The 22,478-nt window shown below is 47.5% G+C and overlaps 1 protein-coding gene and 1 long non-coding RNA gene across 10 annotated transcripts in view; one reads left to right on the top strand and one right to left on the bottom strand.

The window, feature by feature from the left end:
- LOC146205255 (beta-alanine transporter-like) overlaps positions 1-22,478 on the bottom strand; it is a 201,955-nt gene that overhangs the window by 65,163 nt on the left and 114,314 nt on the right. For 4 of the 9 annotated variants that reach the window (XM_084582573.1, XM_084582567.1, XM_084582606.1 and 1 more), the window contains exons 2-9: positions 17,671-18,074; positions 17,233-17,336; positions 15,363-15,517; positions 14,053-14,221; positions 13,671-13,797; positions 12,332-12,662; positions 7,890-8,071; positions 6,876-7,048 (exon numbers count right to left, since the gene is read on the bottom strand). In XM_084582573.1, coding sequence (XP_084438699.1) covers positions 6,876-7,048; positions 7,890-8,071; positions 12,332-12,662; positions 13,671-13,797; positions 14,053-14,221; positions 15,363-15,517; positions 17,233-17,336; positions 17,671-18,072 — 1,643 coding nt within the window. In that variant the 5' untranslated portion in view covers positions 18,073-18,074. Of the gene's footprint in view, positions 1-6,875; positions 7,049-7,889; positions 8,077-12,331; positions 12,663-13,670; positions 13,798-14,052; positions 14,222-15,362; positions 15,518-17,210; positions 17,337-17,670; positions 18,075-22,478 lie in introns of those variants that run through there. The other 5 variants (XM_084582590.1, XM_084582622.1, XM_084582599.1 and 2 more) reach the window with 5 other exon arrangements.
- LOC146205260 (uncharacterized) lies at positions 16,640-21,781 on the top strand. The gene is made up of 3 exons (XR_014701567.1): positions 16,640-16,941; positions 20,172-20,273; positions 21,080-21,781. It is a non-coding gene; the product is annotated as an uncharacterized LOC146205260 (long non-coding RNA).

Below are 22,478 nucleotides of genomic sequence, written 5' to 3'. Positions count from 1 at the left end.
TCTCTCACTGTGAACCTGGAACATGTAACCTCTTGTATAAAGTCTCTTTCTCTTCTCCTCTCAACTGAGCCTCTCGCTTCTTCGAGCACGGCACCAACACCGGAGGTATACCGGAGGAGCCGATGGCGTCGCTAACCAAGTCCCAACAGTGGATGGCAGCTCGGTGGGATGAGCCGGCGTCAGCTATCCTGGTGTGGTGAGTGCCGCGTGTTTGTCTCTCGATTCGCCAGATTGTCTAGCGCAGGGAGTCGTTAGTCGAGTTTGGTGCAATTTAATTATTGCAGAAAATTTTGTTGCCACAGGCCAAGAATTGGGTGGTTTGAGCACAAAATTTATCAGGGAGCAAACGACGCAGAGTGCAAAGTCAGGATGGACAAGCTTAAAGTCCGAGACCTTCTTGAAATCTGCCAGGAGTTGGGCATATCAGTTGGCCCAACAAAGCGCAAAAAGCCAATTCTAGAGCTAATGCGGGCAGAGGAGGTGACTGAGGAAGAAGCCGACGAGGCTTGGGAAACAGTTCTAGAGAGAAAAAAACTAGAAGAGAAGAAGCTGGAGAGAAAAAAGGAAGTAGAACAAAGAGAGCATGAATTACAGCTGAAGAAACTCGAGATAGAGGCACTTCGTATTTCCACGGGGCGCTCTGTTTCTTCAGGTGGTCAGTCCAAAATGAAGGACCTTCTGCAGCCGTTTAGGGTGGGCGAGGACATAGCACTTTTTCTCGTTAACTTTGAACGCACATGCGAAAAGGTCGGCTTCGAAAGGGACGAATGGCCACAAAAGCTGTTGACTGTACTTCCATGCGAGGCTTCCGTGGTAGTCGCACGCCTTAGCAACGACGAGGCTAAAGACTACGATAAAGTTAAAGCGGCGCTGTTGCGGAAATACCGTCTGTCGACTGAGGCCTTTCGGCAGCGTTTTAGAAACGCGAGGAAGGGTACAGAATCTCATCAGGAGTTTGCGTATGAGATCAGAGCTAATATGACAGAATGGCTAAAGAGCGCAGGCGCATATGAAGATCACGACAAAGTGGTCGAGTGCATTGGCCTAGAACAATTCTATCGAGGAATCTCGGAGGAAGTTAGATTCTGGGTGCAGGATAGAATGACGGAACTAAGTTTGGATAAAGCAGCCGAACTGGCTGAAGAATACAACATTCGCCGAAATGTACGCCCGAAATTGGCAAAACAGGAAAAAAGCGACAGAACGGACTTTGTTCCTCGCAGGCTCGAAGGAAGGAGATTTTCTCCTCCGAAAAACCTTGAAAAAGCTCCTCCACAGGCACTGGGGAGCGGAACGGAGGGCCAGGCAAAATCGCCGAATCCAGCGGAAAGGTCAAAGTCACCTGATGACAACGCAAGAGCATTCGAGGCGCGCAGGCCAGTTGTATGTTATAACTGCAAGGAACGGGGCCACTTGGCTAGAAGCTGCAAAAAGAAAGTCGCTTTTGCAAGCATTGCAGATTCTGATGAGAATATGAGGCTTTTACAGCCGTACATGCAGGAGCTGCTTGTTAATGGCAAGAAATGCAGAGTGTTGAGAGATTCTGCGGCCACCATGGATGTGGCGCATCCGCGTTGTGTTTCTCCGGAACATTTTACGGGAGAATGCGCATGGATCCGGCAGGTAGTAGAAGAACAGAGTGTCTGCCTGCCACTGGCTAAGGTGGTAATAGAAGGCCCGTTCGGGAAAGTATGCACAGAGGCGGCGATTTCTCCCAACCTACCTGATCATTTCCCCTATCTGTTTTCGAATAAATCTGAGCAGATACTGAAGGAACGGGGTCAGTCGTTCTCTAATAGCATAGCTTGCATGGTGTTAACCCGTTCGAGGGCTCGCGAACTCTCAGGAAAGCTCGGAATCACACCGCCAAAAGAAGCGCCAGTAAATGCGACAGCTGAGCCCGACGCTGTTCCGCCTGTTGTTCAGCCCCGCGCTCCAGACGATGAGAGTCAAGGGGAGGGCACTGAAAGCACAGAGGCGCCTGCTGAGGAAAACCCGGGCGCAGGCTCAGTATTGTCACCTGCGTCCGACAGCTGGAAGCAGCTCGCACTGCTCGACAAGGTAACACTTGTTGCCGAGCAGAAAGGAGATGTTTCATTGAGCGCCCTGCTAGAGAGTGTCAAACAAGGCGCCCCCAGAAAGAACATTTCGTTCTATGAAAAAGATGATCTAATGTACCGCCGATACTCTGACAGTAGAGGTAGAGTATACGACCAATTGTTGGTCCCGCGGAAGTATCGCAAGCAGATTGTAGACCTGGCACATAGCAACGCTTGGGCCGGCCACTTGGGCATACGAAAAACTAAAGCAAGGTTAGTACAAGAGTACTACTGGCCCGGGTGCTGGAAAGAGGTAGAGGACTACGTTCGCTCGTGTGACACATGCCAAAGAATTGGGAAGTCCACTGACAAGTGGAAGGCACCGATGAAATTGGTTCCGATAATTACTGAGCCATTCCGGCGGCTAGTTATTGATATCGTTGGACCGCTACCAATGTCGGAATCAGGTTGCCGCTACGTCTTGACCGCGCTGTGCGTAGCCACTAAATTTTCAGAAGCGATCCCCTTGAAAGAGCTAACTGCTGCATGCGTCGTGGATGCTTTGCTGGCTATTTTCTCGCGGATCGGATTCCCAGCAGAGATCCAAAGTGACAACGGAAGCGTGTTCACTAGTTGTCTCACGACGACGTTCTTTGAGCGATGTGGAATCAAGGTCGTGCATAGCTCGGTTCACCCTCCGCAGTCGAATCCGGTTGAGCGAATGCACTCCGTTTTGAAGAGAATTTTAAGGGCTCTTTGTTTTGAAGAAAAACGTGATTGGGAAAGTTGCATTCCTGCGGCAATGTTTGCCCTCAGATCGGCTCCTCACGAGAGCACGGGTTTCAGTCCGGCAGAGCTTGTGTACGGGCGTAACTTGAGAGGTCCACTACGATTGTTGCGAGAATCGTGGGAGGGTCAAGGCGAGAATCCTGACGTAGTCTCTTACGTGTTGCAATTGCTGGAACGCCTGGGAAAGACCCGAGAGATAGTGGAAAGCAATATGAAAGCGGCGCAGACGCTTGCCAAGGCACGCTATGATAGGACGGCTCGCAGGCGAAATTTCAAAGAGGGCGATGAAGTCATGTTGCTATGCCCTTCGAAAAAGACAAAGCTCGATGTTCAATGGGAAGGGCCAGCCAAAGTGGTGTCCAAGCTTTCTGACACCAATTATGAGGTGAAGCTTGGAAGAAAACACTCTAGAGTGTACCACAGTAACCTCATGAAGCCTTACATTCAGCGAGAGGCGGTGGTGAACCTGGCACTTAACCTCCCAGAGGAGGAAACCCCTCAGATTCCACCTGTCATGACGGGAACCACTGCGGCAGACAGTGTCCTGCTCGCCAAAATCGAGGCAGAGCCCGGTTTAAGCGAAAGTCAAAAGAGCGACTTGGAACAAGTAGTCCAGGATTTCTCTCTCGTCTTCTCAGACAGACCAGGCAAAACAAACTTGGTAGAACATGATATCGAGTTGACAGATGATAAGCCGATTCGATGCAAGGCGTACCGGGTTTCTCCCAAGCAGAGGGAAATTATGGAGGCTGAAATTCGCCGGATGTGTGAATTAGGGGTGATAATTCCAACCGAAAGCGATTTCACGTCGCCATTGATTTTAGTTGAAGTCCCTGGCAAAGATCCAAGACCTTGCATAGATTACCGGCGTTTAAACTCGGTAACGGTCGATCAGACGTACCCAATACCAAACATCGAAGAAAGGGTTGAGACAGTATCCCAGGCTAAGTATATTTCAACCTTAGACCTTGTTCGCGGATACTGGCAAGTTCCGCTTACTGAGCGTGCCAGTCGCTACGCGGCTTTTATTTCCCCGTTAGGAACATTCCGACCAGTGATGCTCAGCTTTGGGCTGAAGAATGCCCGTTATTGTTTTTCTCGCCTAATGGACAGGGTTCTACACGGACTGGAGAAGTTCGCTCTTCCTTACCTAGATGATGTAGCGATTTTTTTCAAACACGTGGGAGGATCATATAGATCACCTGCGTAAGGTAATGGAGAGGTTGATGGCGGCAGGGCTCACGGTAAGAGCTGAGAAATGTCACTTGGGCTGCGCGGAAGTCACCTACCTGGGGCATAGCGTTGGAAGGGGTAGACGCCGACCATCTGAACTGAAAATAGCTGCCGTGGCAGACTATCGTCACCCGAAGACTAAGACAGAAATGAGGGCTTTTCTAGGGCTTACTGGTTATTACCAGCATTACGTCAGGCAATATTCCGAGATTGCAAGTCCCTTGACAGATTGTCTGCGAAAAACAGAGCCCGTGATCATTCAGTGGGACGCCAAGAAAGAGGCCGCGTTCGAAAGTTTGAAAAGGGTGTTGAGTCAAAGACCTGTTCTCACAGCGCCCGATTTTTCGAAGCCTTTTGTCATTCAGTGCGATGCCAGCGACCGAGGTTTGGGAGCCGTGCTTTGTCAGACCGACTCGAATGGGCAAGAGCGACCCATTCTGTACATTAGTCGCAAATTGAGCTCTAGAGAAGAAGCGTACAGCACATCAGAAAAGGAGTGTGCATGCCTCATTTGGGCTGTACAGAAGCTCGCCTGCTACGTTGCCGGGTCAAAGTTTACTATAGAGACTGACCACTGCCCCTTAACGTGGCTGCAAAGCATATCCTCAAAGAACGGCCGCCTACTTAGGTGGAGTTTAGCTCTTCAGCAGCACAACTTCGAAGTGCGATACAAGAAAGGAAAGCTGCATACCAACGCTGACGGTCTCAGTCGAGCATTCTGAAATCAATTCAACCCCTTTCCTACCTTGTTATGCATCTGTGTAACCGAATGCATTGTATTCATAGACGTTTATGATTTCAGAATGGTATGTACCGCATGCAGTCGAATAAGCGCACTTTGAGTTTAATGCAGCGCCACTATGTTTAATGCGCACTGGGGAATGTGTGCAGGTTGTCAAAGGGTGTGCGAAACCTCGGGGGCATCAAAGTCACCTTAAATCGAAACAGCTAGATATAGAAGGGAATAATACAACGCTCCTAGTACAGTGAGCTGTCCCCTTCGCCTGCCTGATATGCTCTAGCATTTTAGACATTCATTTAGTCGAATTGCATAATCAGATGGCGTCGTGGTGTAAAGGCGCCCTTGCGGGAGGTCTTCTTTGGGCTTTTACACTTGTCGGGCACTCTGGTTCGTTTTTTTTTATAGCATATTAGCAGAAACGATTGTTTTCTTGAAGATCTGGCGTTTCGAGTGGTTTTCACGGGGTGCTTACTGTGCTGGGTGTGTTTGGCAAAGGCAGTCTTGCTGAGCGCGCCAGGCGTACACAAGTTCCAAGCGACGGGTGCCGCTGAGTGCTGAGAGGAGGACACCATGCAGCAGAGAGAACCAGAGATTCGGAGAAAAGCGGAGCCGACCACTCGTTCGAGCCTTCGAGTCAACGCATCAAGTCAGCCGAGCAGCGCCAAACTGCGCGACCTCCTGATGCAGTGTCTGGCGGCGGGGGTGCTGTTGCGTCCGGACGGCGGCTTCAAAGGGACATCTGGCCAAGTGCCTTTCGAAGAGGCCACAGTGAACGACTTCCTGTGCCACGCATTCTCTTCGGTCCTTGTTTCGACGTGTATCGGGAATTTATGACTGTCTGCGCCTTCTCCGCCCAAAAAGAGAAACACACAGAGCAGTTGGCGCCGATCTTACAAGAACTGCGTTTACGCGGTGCTGTCTAACTGCTCGGTTTTCGTCACTTCGCGCCGCGGCCGAGACGCGACTCCGGGGCCATTTGCCGTGAAGCGGAGCGGACGGAGCCGGCGGCGCAGCCCTTTCCAAGGGTTTCGGATACCACCTCCAAGGAGCGGCCGCTTCCGCCGCGGTCATAAATTTTAACCCGCGTCAAGCTGCCCTTTGACCGTGGGCGTTCCTCTGGACTCTCTCCCACAGTTACGTGATGTGACGTGCGTTCCTAGGGACTCTGTGTGGGGACCTGGGGAACTTTTTCGGTAGATATACCGAGCTCCATCGTATGCGAGCTCTCTCTCACTGTGAACCTGGAACATGTAACCTCTTGTATAAAGTCTCTTTCTCTTCTCCTCTCAACTGAGCCTCTCGCTTCTTCGAGCACGGCACCAACACCGGAGGTATACCGGAGGAGCCGATGGCGTCGCTAACCAAGTCCCAACAGTGGTGATGCGCCGGAATGCGAAGGGGAACTCATGGTTTCAGTGTCATTTTTGGCATGCCCCCGTTTCGTATGACAATGTGGCTGTAAAACGGCGAAGGAAGTATTTATGCGACCTCATAGATACGTATATATCTTACGGCTCGTCTCCTCAAAGCCAGTTCTCTAGCTCAATAAATGAGGATTGATTGATGAATGAAAACCTTGCGTCTAGAATGCACACGCTATGCCTACAGTGCGTTCCTCGTGCTCACGTCTACGTTATTGCCCAATAACACATTTTTGTCGCATATATCCTCTTTTAGGGAGTGTTTGGAGTCTGCTTCCAGCAGAAATGCGGTGGACCCACTGATGGAATGCACTAATGAATACCGATGCAATTCCATCATGATAGCTTCCGCCAATCGCTCATGTCACACAGCAAAGTCTCCTTTCGGAGTTGCAGGACAAATGAACCGTTACTTCCCATCGCTCGGTGCGTTATGTGTTGGCACGCGCGCGCTTATTAGCTCTTGTACAGTTTTATCAAAGACATTCCACCCGCACATGCAGCGTCACGCACTTTTTGAAAACATACGTGTTTTTACCATATATCGGTTCTGACTCGACGCGATAATTCCAGCTTGGTTCGGCATCGTATTTTACTGGAATGCTTGCAGGCTGTCATGACGAAGGAACGATATACCATCACGCAACGTACCTTCTTCCAGTGCAGCTGCATAATCGGACGTCCTTCCCGAAAGCCTCTCCTTCGCTGAGCGTTTCTGGCAGGCGTGCTTTCATCGTTTCCGGCAGCAGGAGGACAGCAACGCCTCCTGCCACCGATAAGGCACCGAAAATAGCGCTCGGGATGACGACGCCGTAGAGCTGACCCTGCGAGACCGCACGATAAGAATTTACGGGAGTGTATAGGCAACCTGCAATGAAGTTTGCTGTGTCGATCGCCGCGCCGTAACACATATCTTAGCGAGAAGAGCAAACACTTCTGAGGCGGCTTTTTAGGGCATTTTCACGTCATCTGCATGGGCTTACGGGGATCAGACTGCACACTCTGTCGAAGCTTTGCATAGCATGTGTCAGTTAACTGGGCTACATCGAAAGCGCTTGGCGAAGGACGTTATCTGTCACACGCGTATCTATAACAATGATGAATATGCTCAGTCGTTTATCGCGAACCAAGCGGCTAACAGCAGCATTTTCTAGTCACGCTGCTGTACAACTGCAGCCCCACCTATACAGTGCAGTTTCCCTATAGTGGTGGTGGCATTCGAACAGTCGGTCAAGTTTGTTCGCTCCATTTTCGCATACACGCACTCCCACAACGAATTACAGAGAAGCCGTCTTCTTTTGGCAATAAGTGCCTTTCTGTACCACACCAAAAGAAGGGGCAGAAAAGTGAACGGACAATCCATCGGATTGATCGAGACAGCTTCATTTTCAGTGTTGGCGATTAAATTGCTTCATATGCAATTTTAGCTACTCTAATTGGGCAAACGGCGAAAGCAACGGAATTTGAAGGAGATAATAACGTGCGCATAAACTGAGCCGTTACGCGGATAACAGTATATACAATGCGTTGGCATAAACAAGTATAAGGCAGGCGCCACACACTCGCTGCACGGACGAACGGACTGGAGGATGAGCTATTGCATGAAATTGGCTGTTGCTTTTTGTGTGTTTTTTTCGTATATAAGTTTTCGTACAAGGCTCGCACCAGGTAGAGTATATGAGGCGTGATGATGAGACTGATGCTCGCTGTCATGGCGGCAATACCCATGGCGGAAGTCCTTAGCACAGTAGGGAACAGTTCGGCGCTGTACACGTATATCGTGGCGAAGGAGGCCGTGATGCTCATTTTTCCCAGGCTGCACAGCACCACAGGGGGCCACGCACTATCTGCGCTGAGAGCAAACATGCAAGGGTTTTATTTTAGGTTATTTACTAACAGCCAAGCAGCTGGAACTGAGCACGTTACAAAAATAAAGAAAAATGGCGAAGGGACGAAATGAATTATCTGCAAATAAAGCAGCAATTATAATTGTGCAGACGTGAATATGATGTGTGCATCCAGCAAATGTTGCGGAGGGCACTTAAGACTGCTTGAGTGTTGTGAACGCGAACGCAGCTGTGGCCTATTCTGAATCATACTGCGTCGCTAATTAAAAAATTTCGACTAGTGTCGTTTCAACGCACCGTTCTGGACGATGGCAAGGAAAGGAGCATATGGTCACAACATCACTACCACATGACTTCGCTATCACTGCGACTACTGCTGAATGTACCGCACATTCACGCAGCTTGGACCAACGCGCTGTCATTACCTGTCGGTGGCGCGCCCGTCTCGCAATCGGAAGGTTCTGAGTTCAATTCCTGGCGTCGCCAAATCAATCAGGATTACAGGAAACTCCCTGAGAAATTTAGCATTAATACGAATGTTTCTGACCTCTTCCTGATTTTACGTGACCATCCTTCCACGCACCGGAACAATCCGAGTTTGGTTGATAACGGGACATATTCGCTCTAGAACTGTACCTCACATGGACATTCGTGGTTGGTGTAGAAGTAAAAAAGAAAGGGAGAAGCTGGTTTAGAATTATACGCATAATATTCTTGCATGTGCTCCAGAAAGAAAGCAAAAATTACGCAGAAAGCACGTTACGTCCCCACCCCATCCTTTTTCTCGCATGTGCATCCCTTCTCCCTTTGAGATCCAGAGATGTAGAGAGAGACGTCAAGTGCATTCCGAACAAAAGACGCTCCTTAATGTTCTTCAACTTGCACTGAGATCGCGCAGAGTCTGGTAAAGAATCCCAGGAGGTCGAAGTTAATAATCCGGAGCCGTCCATGAGGGAGGTACTAATCCCCCATCACATCATTCAGTTCCTTTATATATGAGCCGTTAAACGCTAAGGGAGAGACGCAAGAAAAGGAAGTTGTATTTTTATTCCACTTTCGCTAGCTCCACACAGAGGCAAAATTATATGTGAGAAATGACTAGCAGTCCTTATTATAGGTACCACATGGATATAAGAAAAAAAAAGGCTATAATGACGTATTACGATCGGCGATCCGGGGCACCTTTCATGATAGTCGGCCTGCGACATGGCCGTGCACTGACCAGTCGTCGGCTGTGTGTCGTCACGAGACCACGTGACATGGTTGAGTTGGTTAGGCGCTGCCTACTAGGGCTTCGTCTTTGAGATGGGAGGGTGAGATGGGAATCCAGCCTTCCAGGACCCTTGGACCCGGAGTTATTATAGACATGCTGCCCCTATAGGTCACGTAGGCACGCTCATACGGCTTGGTTAAAGCAGGACTTTATATTTGCGTCGGGTGGTCCTTCATATATGCAGTAGCAAAAAACTATGCTGATTTGTATGTGTGGGATGTAAGAGGCAAAAATGAAAAGATTAGTGATAGGTATACGATAGCAAGTACATGCACACGTAAACGATGATCCGCAACGGGAGCGGTCGCTTCGTAAATGTGAAGTTTAGAACGCTCGTTGGCTTACGCTAGTTCCTTAACTTCCGCGAGGAGCCCGACTCCATGCTTAATAAACTCAATGAGACGTTTAAGAGAGGCGTAAAATTTTTGAACCATCCTTAGCGGCTACTTGGCTAAGGAGGCATTCAGAGTGACGAGGAGCCGCTTGTATGCGTTTGGTATCGAGAATATGCGCTCAATATTTGAAGTATAATTGTTCAAATTGTAAAAAAAGGCAAGTACACCTTTATGACTCTGTAATTATTTCGGGTTACGCTCCTATGGGCTCTCGTTTTTGATCTGACACGTTTTGTTTCAAATCTGTACGTACTTGGTTTGACAGAGAAACATGGCTGACCTGGCAGTATGCAACTGTTTAAAACGGAGGGGCTTTGCATCACTCGAGGTCAAGAGATCGCCCCCGACTGGAGGGCACCCTGAACTCGCCCCAGCCCGAACTAATCATCCCTTGCATTTTGTGGCAATAAAAGTTGTTACCACCACCACCTGCAGGAGTAGCACCGAATTTTCGCTCTGCGCGCTTTTCTACTAGCAGTGGGCGTCACCCGAGCCGGCAGAGACGCCCTACTGCGCAAGCGCAAAGCGAATTGTTGTGCATGGAAGCGTGCGTGCCGGTGAAGGAGCGACGAAAGGGAGCATGGAGGTAGCACAGTGCCTACCTAGGAAAAAGGGCGCTTCAAGAGAGGCATCATTAAGTGCTCCTCAGTAAGGCGTGTTAAAAAATTGACTAGGGAAGGCGAGCCTATCTTAAGTCGTCCTCACTCAGGTAAGGAGCGTTTCAAAATTTGTCCCTAAGTGTCCCTTCAATTATTTATTTATTTTACTCTTAGAACCGAAAAGCACGGGCTAGGAATATTTAGGTGAGGACACAGCATGGGCGAGGCACTGGACGCAAGTGACCAGATAAAGTACCAGCGTACGCTCCTCCGAACCGGGTCGCTGATCGCAGCGCCAGCGTCGATATAGCGGTGAATCTTCGCCACAAGAAAAAAAAAAAAAACATAACGGCGCCGTTCCGATAGCAACCAGCTGATATCGCACGATGCTCTGTCCCGCAAAAGCCGTTCCGTTCGTGTGGCCTGAATTGTTTCTTTGTCATTGGCAAAAACATCACCGTAGCACTATTCTTAAGCCGTACCCATTTTTGCATCAGTGCAGACGCGAAGTCCAGAATTATTTATTAGCTTGTCTATTACCGAAATTTATATCCTGACAAAGTAGCGAAGAAAAGGTTGAAGTCACAGTTTATGCACAGCACATCACTCAACCATTGTCATTGTTGTTCAATTGAAGGCGCTCACTTTCACTCAACTCACTCACTTTAGGTTGCGTAAATAGGGCAGGGAAAGCGAATCCTGCGTTCGATGAGGCGAACCGGACAAAAATATAAAATAAAATTCATAGGGCATTCTTAACTACTTAATAAAGGAAATAAAACAGCGCCCCGTACCACTTCTTATATCGCACAAATCACTAACGTGCGAAAGACTGAGTGGACGAATGGGATAATCAAGCGAACAAAAGTGCGGACGAGTTACGTGCACGAAAACAGGAACAAATGCTGCCGTGACAAATGCTGCCTCAAACCCGACAGCCATTAATATTTGCACGACCCCGACAAGCACGAACGACAGCACCATCCCCAAAACGAGTAAACAATTGCGCCCGCTATTACCCCTTTACACATCCTATCAGGGTTGTAGAGTGCAGGTAATGACGAAGCGAGTTGGCACGCTGCAAAGTTCACCGGGTGGATTGTCATCGCCGGCTCTTCCGGCAAAATAACAGGCCGTCGGCGTACAGCATCTTGGCCTACTCCGAATAGTCAGGTAAAGTTAGTGCTCTAAAATAGGTTTCAATAAACTAGGCACTGCGTTTGGTCCCTACGTACAGAACCCAGTTAGAAAACCTAAGGAGTAAACAAAGTAACGAGCGAACTAGGGATCAAACGACTGCGCGTAGAGAGGGGGAATAGTTGAGCGGGCACACTGACGCACGAACCAAAGAGGCAAACTGAAAAGAAAAACGAAACAAGCGATGGTTAATGAATTGTCGGCAAGGTTCCGCCGCTTATTCGTGCAGCAAGTTGAAATTACGCGCGAAAAATTGTTCGCCCCCTACGCCCTTATTTAATCACGCTCGGTGTCACTGATGCACACAAAAGTGTGGTTATTAATGGTTCTATACAAAAACAACGCGGTGAAAATATTTTCCTCTCATCATCGGCCACATTGTGCAAGAAAATGGCCCTTAAAAAGCGCGTATTCCTCATAGAAAAGCATTGCCTCCCACTACGCCAGGAGCCGCTAAGCGAACTACCATCTCGTAGGGCTCAGATGACACCGGCGCGGCTCGCTGTGTCCCCACCTATATATCTTGCACCATGACCGAGAAGGATTTTGTGGTACACGGATTCAGGACTCTGCCCCGGAAAGCTGGCGTACATCATTTGAGATAGTAAAGAAGACGAGGTTTGTACGGGGCTGCTGACCGCGATACGAGTTGTGGTGACACCGATAAACTGGATGCTGATATCATGACCGCTTTGAGGCGTGCCCAGCGCGATAACCTGCTGAGTCACACTACGGTCTTCCTAGATAAGCCATTTATATAGCCGTCGTGGTCGGAGCATAGCGTCGGCACGCTTGCCTGATGGAGAGAAGACGGTGGCGATGCACGCGATGCCCCCAAGCAACATGCTGAAGACCATCACGGGTCTCCTGCCGTGCCTGTCCATGAAGTACCAGGCCAGGCAGACGCCCGGCACTTCGGCGGCGCCGCTAATGGTGAAGGACACGTAGTCGCTGATGCCCATAGACGAGACGGCGAATGATAGGCCGTTGTACACCATGGTGTTGGCCGTCCAACCGAAGCTCACCACCACCACTTTCTTGAGGAGGTTCGGGTACTGCACAAGGCCTCGGAGGGACAGCCCTCCATCGACTGCCATCTCTGTGCACGCCAGGCTCTGCTTTTGTTCCTGTGCGCGAGTGAGGGAATCCACAGTGTTGTCACATACACCGCGGGTACAAGTTTAATCGCCAGGGGCCGTACCCGCTTCCTTCTCGCATCTAACCGTATACCTATTGCTTGCATGATTGCGTCAGCTCGTGTTAATATATTATAGGCTTACATCCTGGGAGGACTAATGCATTTTTCAACTGCAACTGTAGTGCAATGTGGGCGTGACCTAAAACTGAATGGATAAGGGACTTCGACAAGGATAGTGCGTGATCTTCTTAAGGATTTCGCCTATTGATTCCATTAAGAATTGCTACTTTAAAATCTTTCTCAGCATCAGTAGATATTAGACCTTGGAGAAAACTGTAAAGTTCTACCACTATGGAAGAAAAAAAAAATATATGTACATGTAACCGCGAAGAAAAAAGCTAAAGAGGATGTGAGGACTGAACACCAACATGTTCTTGTAAGCCTTCGAAAAAATTATGGCGGTCGACCTTCGGAAATCGCTTTCTTTTTTGTTTCTTATCAGGCATGTTGCCGTCAGATAGGTACACCCATTGTAAAGAAGCTTATGATAAATTACAAACGGCGATCCGGCGCTCCGAATTCGCTGAGGAGCAAGACGTCTGGAGACACCGTCGCGGTCCAATCAGGACTCAGGTTCAGAATACAAATCTATTGAAACACGCTATTTGGTTTTAGGGAGCGACAAAATCTACTCCGGATCAGCCGGTTGAAATCGCCGCATTGTACTTATTTCTGGGTCTTTAACACCTCCAGCGTTATAAATCTACTGAAAGCGAGATGAAACCTCCTGCCAGGAAGTGATGACTTCCCACAGATGCCAGAAAAGCCCCACTATACAAAACTGAGAAGCAAAAACCTGAGGCTGTTTGCTTTTGGCAATGTCTGTATATGTTTTTCTTTTATCAGACGGCAACATAGTGTATTATCGTCATTGTACAGTGGCGTGTTAGGCGCATGTAAAATCTTGTAGATGCAGATGGTCATCTGCATCACTCACCATAAAAGTCTTCAGGAAATTTGGGGGTATCTTCTTTCCATTCCTCTTGGCAATCTTCTGGACAATAATCTCGGCCTCGGTGAGTTTATTTTGGCTGAGCAGCCATCGCGGGGATTCTGGAACGAGCCTGTTAGCGTCAAAGTTAGCCCACGTTTACCTCGACACGAGCACGAATCGAGTAAATATTTCGCTATCGCGCATTTCAAAGCGTGTCTCTACAGAACGGCGTAAATCTATAGTCTTCTTCCTTTAAGTATGTCCCTCCGGCCTTGCATCCAGCGGTGTACTACATTGTAACGCAAGGGAAGAGTGAAAGGAATTGAGCAGCCCTATGTGCGACAGAACGTTAGGCAAGCACGTGCAAGTGAAGGGGAACCCGCACCACCAGAGGGCCAGTAGCGCCACGAAGGGCAGTGAGGTGGCCAGCGAGATGGCGAACCAGGAGCGCAGCAGGTAAGCCACGCCGGCCAGTGACATGAGTGCCACGCCGTACACGGCACAGACGAACATGCCGGCGAAGGTTCGCTTCTCGGGGCTCATGATCTCCATGCCTGCGCCGCAAAGGGACGACGCTGCGTCAGAGCACGAAACTTTCGAGTGTAGCCGAACGCCACTCGCAAACACATGCTCTCGTAAGTTCTGCAAAGCTAGCAGATCGAGACTCAAGCTCGCTAAACTCGTAGAGCTTTATGCGAGCTGGCGGAGCGCTGTTAGAATTCGCAAATATCCCCGCACTTGAGAAAGGCCCCCGAGACCTCTCTTGCACAATGCTGCAAACTTTATAGAATGACCACTTTGGACGGACAGTTGCCGATAGATGCGGTCACAAAACAAAACCTATAATATGGGTAACATTGCAGGACATGTAGAGCACAATGAAACTGCTATCTGGAACCTTACTTCTCTAGTCCACTCAAAACAGCGATTTTTGCGATATTTCGTAATGAAACCGGTGATTAAAGTTTCATAGCCCGTCCAGCCATCACCTGTTTTCTTTTTTTTTTTTTACCCTTTTTCTTAAAGCCTATACATACGTCTTGTCAGCACGCAAAACGCGAAATCGCTGATTTGTCTCTATAGGCGTAGAACCCTGTGGTGTGGCCCGTAAAAATTCGGAATATCTCTTCGCGCGAATTCGCATTTTCGCAAAGTTCTTTGAACCGCGTATTGTTTCTTGCATTCAAGTAATCCGATCGCTCAAAGGGAAATAATTTTAATTGAATCTCACAAGGGTTGAGCGCGATAGGCATGCCGGCTGTATGTACATGGGACGTCGCACAAAAACAGAAGGCCGCTTCACGTCATGCTTACTTGTGGTGCAGTCTAATCATGCTGATTCCATTTAAGAGGGCACTGTGCGTAGGAGGCGTGAGTGGCCTTACGTCCGCGGCAGAAGAACGCTAGCTGGCCCTCTACTATTACCGCTCTCGTTGTGCAGACAATGCAGTAGAACATAGGTTGTTTTTACAAGTGTCGGTATACTTATATTAAACAGCGCTTCCTGCTTTTGCACTCTCTCAAAGACATGTATAGTGACGGCTGTTCGGCACGCATGGGCATCAGGATCCCAATGACAGCCCTCGAGAACGTAAGAAAGGCATTCATAGTGTGCATGTTCGACTGGGTGGTTGTTATCGAAACAATGGAAGCTTCGCTGCAACCAAAAGATGAAAAGTTGGACGCTGCTCTCACTCATGATGAACGGCGTCTGAAATATGGCCGGGTAGACCATGCCGATGATGCCTCTCCATGCGATGTAAGCCTCGTAAGTGTCCGGGAAGGCGGCTCCGATCCCTCCTACCACGTTCACCACGATCGTAAGAAGGAAGGACTTCTTGCGACCCCATCTGCATGCGTGACAGACGCGCGACATTGCGGTCAAGCGTCCGCGGTTCGAATGCTGGGGGGCAACCGGTTGCTTTTGACGGCAGGAACAATCATACCGCGAGTTTCCAGCAAGAAAGCATAGCGTGGTATGTATCGTATGTGTGGCTTAGCTTCGCGAAACTAGAGTCCCTAGAAGTAGCGAAACTGCAGATGTATATGCGTCAATGCGTGGAATTTGAATGACGATATATACAAGAAAGAATGCATATTAATTTCCACCGCTCGCGATTTTTACACCACACTCAGATAACATTTCCACAGGGAGGCTTTTTTTGTTTTGTCTCCTTGGCCGCCGTGGCTGGGTTTCGGTCCCATGGCTTTGGGCTCGCAGGCTAACGCCGAAGCCACTGTGCCAACCAGAAAAGGGAACCCCGGGGCGTGCTCCTAAGTCTCATGGAAACCGAATGATTTGCAGGTGGTCAAAATTAAGGAATGTACAGAGGCGAAGGTTGCCGGTGGCGCTTGTTTTTGTACTGTAAATGCACGTGTTAGATGGTGAGTATAATTACACACGACGGGTGCTTTGCAGGTTTAGGAGGAAGTGGGTTAGGGAATTTGTTTCTACGCGTGATGGCCTCGTTGCAGGAAAAAGCTAATTTATCGACGGCTATCTGCATATTACCCCTTAATTACAGCGCAACTAAGGCGGGATGTGTACGGAAGGGGGGAAGGGGGGGGGGTCTAGAGTGTATATGTTACTCGCAGTTTCGATGCAATGCGCAATTAAGGCGCAACTTCTATCAATCAGTTTCAATGCAAATTACATTGGGAAAAAAAATGCCCAGGGAAAAAATAAATATACATTGGGAAAGAACAAGCGACGTAAACAATTCATAAGTGCTGACTTTTAAAGAAATGCTTTGTAAAGCGTCAGCGCTAATTTCGTTTGTTTCCTTTTTATATGTCTTGTGTCGCTATGTTAAACGGCAAAAAAAGAAAAATAAACCTTACGGATTCAGAGAGCTGGTTCTTTTGGATCGCGGTGCGCATATTTCCATCTCTAAACGTGAAATTAATTTAGATAGGCTCCATACCTTCTTTCAGGTGGGTTGCTTCAGCTGACATTTAGTTTGCATAGGCCAAAGGTTGCGAGTTTCCATTTCTCAGTGAGGGCTGTTAAATTGCAGCTATATTTCAGGACGTGGTATACGCGTTTGTTCGGTTTAGATCACTATTTTGGCTCTTCATTTTCTTCTGTTTCAAGTCTAAAGTAAGCCTTAAAAGCAGAAGAGCCGACCACTTCAAAGTGTACTGAGCCTGGATTTCTTAAATTCCTGCTCTACAGGAGGGATTCAGCAGGATGGAAATGACCGTTTAGAATTTCCTTTTTACCAAAGTAATCTTACGTACGGCAGCCATTACATAACGTAAGGATCACAATAAGGTAATCAATTTTCTTTATGTTTTTTTCTTATGGACAGTGAACATTATTAGTTGAAGGCGGCTGCCGCGACATTTGTAGTCGCTCTCCTTATCATGTATTACGTGTGCCCTTCGAACTAACTTGCTCGTGTTCCCCATGTGCCCTTCTGTATTGGTGTTCGACTGTAACTGTGCGGCGCTGGTTCCTAAACATGATCGAGGCCCAAACTGTATACAGCTTAAGTCTCAGCCTTAATAAGTACGTATACTACCGTCTCGATCGGTACTTGCCTATATGCACGGGACCACTTGCCTGTCCCCGATGTAGCCGAAGAGCAGGTTGCCAGCCACGCTACCAATGTAGAAGGAGCATTGAGCCATGGACACCTTCCACGCGTCGTCGCACACAACGTCCATCTGTGCACGTCGAAGAAGGCCACCCGAAGCTCTGTCAAAATCGCAGCATGTACACTGTCGCCACTTCGAAGTGTCTACAGCGAAACTAGGTGCGTCTATCGGATATATTTGCTGTGACGGTTATTATTGACAACTCTACGGTATAAGGTGTGTTTTAAGGTCACCAGTTTAAAAATCTGTTGATCTCAGCTAATTAGAACTGATAAACGCATTCAGCAATCGCCCGGCAAATATGCTTCAATTGAAAATCGGCAAAACACCGCATCTTATTCGTCGCAGAGCCGGCAGAGCAGACAATCGCTCGGCGTACATAGGCGTTCGGACTGTTCATTACCTGAGTCACTAGCGTGTCATCGTAGTAGGTAGTGTCGTAGACCCACCCCTGGTTACAATCCCTGGTCGGCCATGACTTGTCGGGGCGCGGTAACAAGCCTTCATCGCGCACGCGCAGTACCACTGCAGTGTAGTTGAGGTCGTACATACGACAGCTCTCCCACTCGCCGCCGCCAGCTCGCCGCGGGATGCTGAACTCGGCGAGCTCGGCGGGCGAGAAGGCATCGTACAGGGCCTCCAGCTCGGGCACCCGGCACCGGTGACGCGGCGTGGCCGACACGAAGATGCTACTGAAGAGCGTAAACACCGCGGGTAGCGTGGCCGGGATGCAAAGGAGGAAGTAGATCCACTTCTGGTACGGCCCGAAGGCCCCTATCTCTGGCAGCAGCTCGTCCAGGTCCATGACTGGCACGCCGCCGAGTGGGCCCACGTGCAGGAGAAACGACGCGAGGTGGGAGCACCAAGTTAGCCACACCGACCACTCATGAACACAAGCGCTTTGCCCAGTGTATCCATTCCATTCATGCTGTCCCTCGTGTTCAAGTTAGCTCTTCATAATTACGACAGCTAACCAACCCAGCCAATCGCCAACATTCGTTAAAAGTGCGAGCATGATCCAAATGTCTATGTCCAACAGTGATATCTGCAGGACATCACATGGATAGTCATTTTGGTGAAGAATAGCACAAACGTATAAAACATATATTATTTGCAAATAGCGTTTCAGGATGTTTGCCTGGAGGTACAATAAGTGTACTACATACATTGGACTGTACAAGAATGTCCAGACATCAGTTTTGGCCGGCGGTATCATGAAAACTTTGTTAACAAGTGCACCTTTACGTATTTGAGCTGTACCACTTATAAAAGTCTCAATTGATTCGTCCCAAACCTCATTCACTTAAACTGAACTCCCGGGCTGTATTGCATTGCGCTTTATATGAAGATATGAGTAGTCAAAATCATTTGTCAGTCAAAAATGCATGTGCCATGTATAAACTATGTGATGAATACAGGAATGCCCACGAGCTATTTGCGAACATCTCACACATCAGAGGCGCGCTGCACCCATCAGTGGGACCACGTTCATCGATCGCATCAGAGTGATTTCAAGTGCACATAAAGCCATCTATTACACGATACCTAATGAACTAGTTCTACTGAAAACCTGGCGTCGTCGACGTTCTGCGGCTGTCGGAAATGATTCGAGAAGTTTCAAATAAAGCCAACGAATTGCGAAGGGTCCAAATCAAGTCAAAACTGAAGAGGAGGTTCCTTTAATGGAAGGTTTTAAGAAAATAGAAGCAATTCAATGAAACACACTTGTCGCTATTGTGGGCATGAAACGCATATAGGCCACGAAGGGTCGTTGGTACCAAATGTGCTAGGGACGAACCTGCTGAACGCGTCATCGTATGTGTGACTTAAGGTGTGTTGGTGTTGTATAGAGATGCTACAATAATAATAATATTTTTTTTTTTCATTTCAATTAATTTCAACAAAAAAAAAATAAAAAATTTGCAGAATGAAAAGGTTGCGTCAAAAGCGCTATCGCGTCTACTCTTAAGGCAAAGCTCAAGCGCGTCCTCCTAATTTTTTAAATGAAACCGCTCACACCCACTCATTTTTCGTCAGTCATATATTTTCAGGAAACTTATGATAATCTTGGGGAATTAAACTGAACTGATTCTACCCCGCTGACCTAAGCCTACTTTTTTTTTTTTTTTTTTTTTCACGCATTTATCCACCGTTCTGAACAAGAACAGTAGCAGTTCAAACAAAATTGATCAATTCTGGGTGGTTGTTAGACAAAGCTGAGATTTACTCCTTTGGGCCCAGATTAAGTATATATTGCAGCATTATCAATGTAATGCACGTCGCATAAATGTACAGATGAGAAGGCATTGAGTGGAAGGGTTATGTATACAACTACTACGTGAACTTATTTTGGTGTTCTGGCATTTACTGCTGCTTTCAAATAACATAACACAGCAGAAATTAACTTGTCTCCATCGCATTCAGAATGAATAAAAAGTCTCACCATTCATTTTAATAAGTTTGCCAAGCAGCAGATTACCACTAGCCGACCTGAGGACACTCTTTATGGAGATATATAAACGTAAACGCTGGCAATCAGCTGATATCAGCTGAGTGATGAGATATGAGAAGTGCTTGTGTTATATAGTCTTGAAGTGTTTTTATACAGGTATTATGCTGTAAAATGTCGCGAAGATGTATTATGCACGCTTCTATATTCAAAATACTTTTCCAATTAACTGAACCATTTGTAAACATGGTTTCCAGCGGAACATTTTGCACTATTCACTATATCCACTAAGATTATGCTGCAACATAATCTTCCATAACACTAATGTACTTCCATTTTCCTGAAAGAATTTTGAGACCTAAAAAAGCTTCCTGGTTATCGTGCAACTCCCATGTAGAGGTTGTAGCGAGTTCACGTGTAAGAATTAAGCTTCTTCTTTTTATGTGTTTCTTCAGGTTTGGAAGAAGGTCACTAGGGCCCAGAGCGGGGATAAAGTGTGGGGGGCTCAGCTCTTTGAAGTCACGCTCCCGAATGGCAGCCTCGGCAACAAGAGACTTGTGAGTCGGGGCATTGTCATAGACTACAAGAACGCCTCTTGTCACAAATTCTCGACTTTTCTCCAGAATGCCTACTGCAATCATCGGAGAATGTTGCTTAATACAGATACTCAATAAGTAATATCTCCTTCGCGCCCCCCCCCCCCCAAAAAAAAAAAAGAAATAAAAAACTGTCCCTAACAATTTCTTCCCTATAGCTCGGGCTTCAGTTTTATCGGAGACGAGAATTCCGAATGATTTTTCCGTATATGCCCCTGTTTTGCTTCGCAGTCCACTCGTAGGATTACGTCCTGTCTCCAGTCACAAGGCGGTTGAAAACATATTCTGGATTGCTTGAATGAATAGAGGTACAGAAGCTCCCTTGACAAAGGCACATGGTGGTGTCGACCTATTCGTGGCGCCCACCGGGCCGAGACCTTCAAAGTACCAGAGATGTAATAGACGATTCTGAAACCACTCCCGTACAAAATGTTAAATTAGGTGACAACTTCATACACAAATTCAGCGACTCTTCATGAGAAGGCTCTCAGAAGAGAGTAAAAAAATTAGTTGTGGTTTAACTCTGGTTAACCCTATAATTGAATTGCGATAGCAACGGCGGAAGCCTCTTTTGGTCACGCCCTGTCAGTCTAAAGTGCTACATTATTGGGGACACTTAAGCTCATCCTTTAAGAGTATGACGCCAGAGCGTAAGCTACTAGCCCACATATAAATGAGAAGGGTTCAATGCTGCTGAACCGAATGTGGAGCGAAAGCATTAGCTGCGGGTGACCGAGAGTTCTTCTTTTTCTTCTTGTCTGTTCAAGGTCAAATGTGGCCCTTCCCGGGACGACGTGATGGGCCGAAACCTGGCGCAGTATTGCTATCGCAATAAAAAATCGGTTCAAGTGCTGATTCATTCTGGAAACGGGCCGCCTTGCACGTCCACGTGGCCGCGTTTAAATTCTTTGAATCAACGAGTTACTGTAACATACGAAGTATATTCGCTGCCATACACATTCACCATTCTATACGGTGAATTTCGCTGGGGGAACTTACTTCTTTCGACAAAAACTTCATCAGGCTCCAGTGCTCAAGCTGAAACTCGCGAGAGGACGCCATTTTTACCTCGCTGCTGATAGATCAATGAAACGTGAACCCGAAAGGCTTGGCATTAAGGCACTTGGTTCGAAAAATGACTTGAACAAATGGTACAAAGAAATCAATGGCAGAAGTCTGGTTACACCCGAGTTGCAAAACTTTTTGATCTCCCCTCGTAGCAATCAAGCTGCATTTTTTGCATAGCAGCAAAAAGTATTGGGTCGAATTAAAAGAGCGGGTCGCACCAGCATTTACTGCTCAGACGCGAAATGTATGCAGTCTCACCGGTAAAGAAAAGAAAATAATAATAATAATAATAAATAAATAAATAAACACCACCTTTTTTTCTGAGAGAACAAAATTATATGTAACACAAGTTCCGCCTCTAAGGAATAACGCGATAGCGTAGGCTGCCAGCCCATATATAAAGCCCCGCTTTAACCAAGCCGCATAAACGTGCCGGCGTGGCCTAGAGGTAACATGAATGCAAGGGTCCTGGCAGGCTAATTCCGATATCACCCTGCCATATGACAGGAGCTGCCAACTGCGGGAGCGGACTGACTGGCGTAAACGTCAGTCCGCGGCCATGTCAGCTGCCAGCTATACCGCCTGCCAGCTCCATGCTTGTGAATTTTCAAAGCTCACGCACATTAAAGAACCCCAGTGGTCGAAATTTTCAGAGTCCTCCACAACGGTGTCTCTTGGGTCGCTTTGGGACGTTATGACCTACAAACCAAACCAAGCCAAACAACGTCAACACCGACGCCGGCGCCGACGCCAGATTTTCGGTGACCTTAAAAAATGGGTGCAAGTTACAACTTAGAAAGTGGCGGCACGGCTGACGCATGATCCAATGTTTTCATCAGTAGACCTCATTACGCCATGCTCAAAGACAACGAGAAAGAGAAAATACTTGCCTGAACTGAGCTATAAAAAAATCCGAGTGAGACAGAAGAAGGTAGGTAAAAAATAGAACCAAAGCATAATGGCGCTACCATATATATATATATATATATATATATATATATATATATATATATATATATATATATATATATATATATATATATATATATATATATATATATATATATATATATATATATATATATATATATATATATA

The sequence above is a fragment of the Amblyomma maculatum genome, chromosome 1 (assembly GCF_055883805.1).
Source record: "Amblyomma maculatum isolate TAMU_Amacu chromosome 1, ASM5588380v1, whole genome shotgun sequence".
Lineage (NCBI taxonomy): Eukaryota > Metazoa > Arthropoda > Arachnida > Ixodida > Ixodidae > Amblyomma > Amblyomma maculatum.
This window is presented reverse-complemented; position numbering and strand designations above follow the sequence as displayed.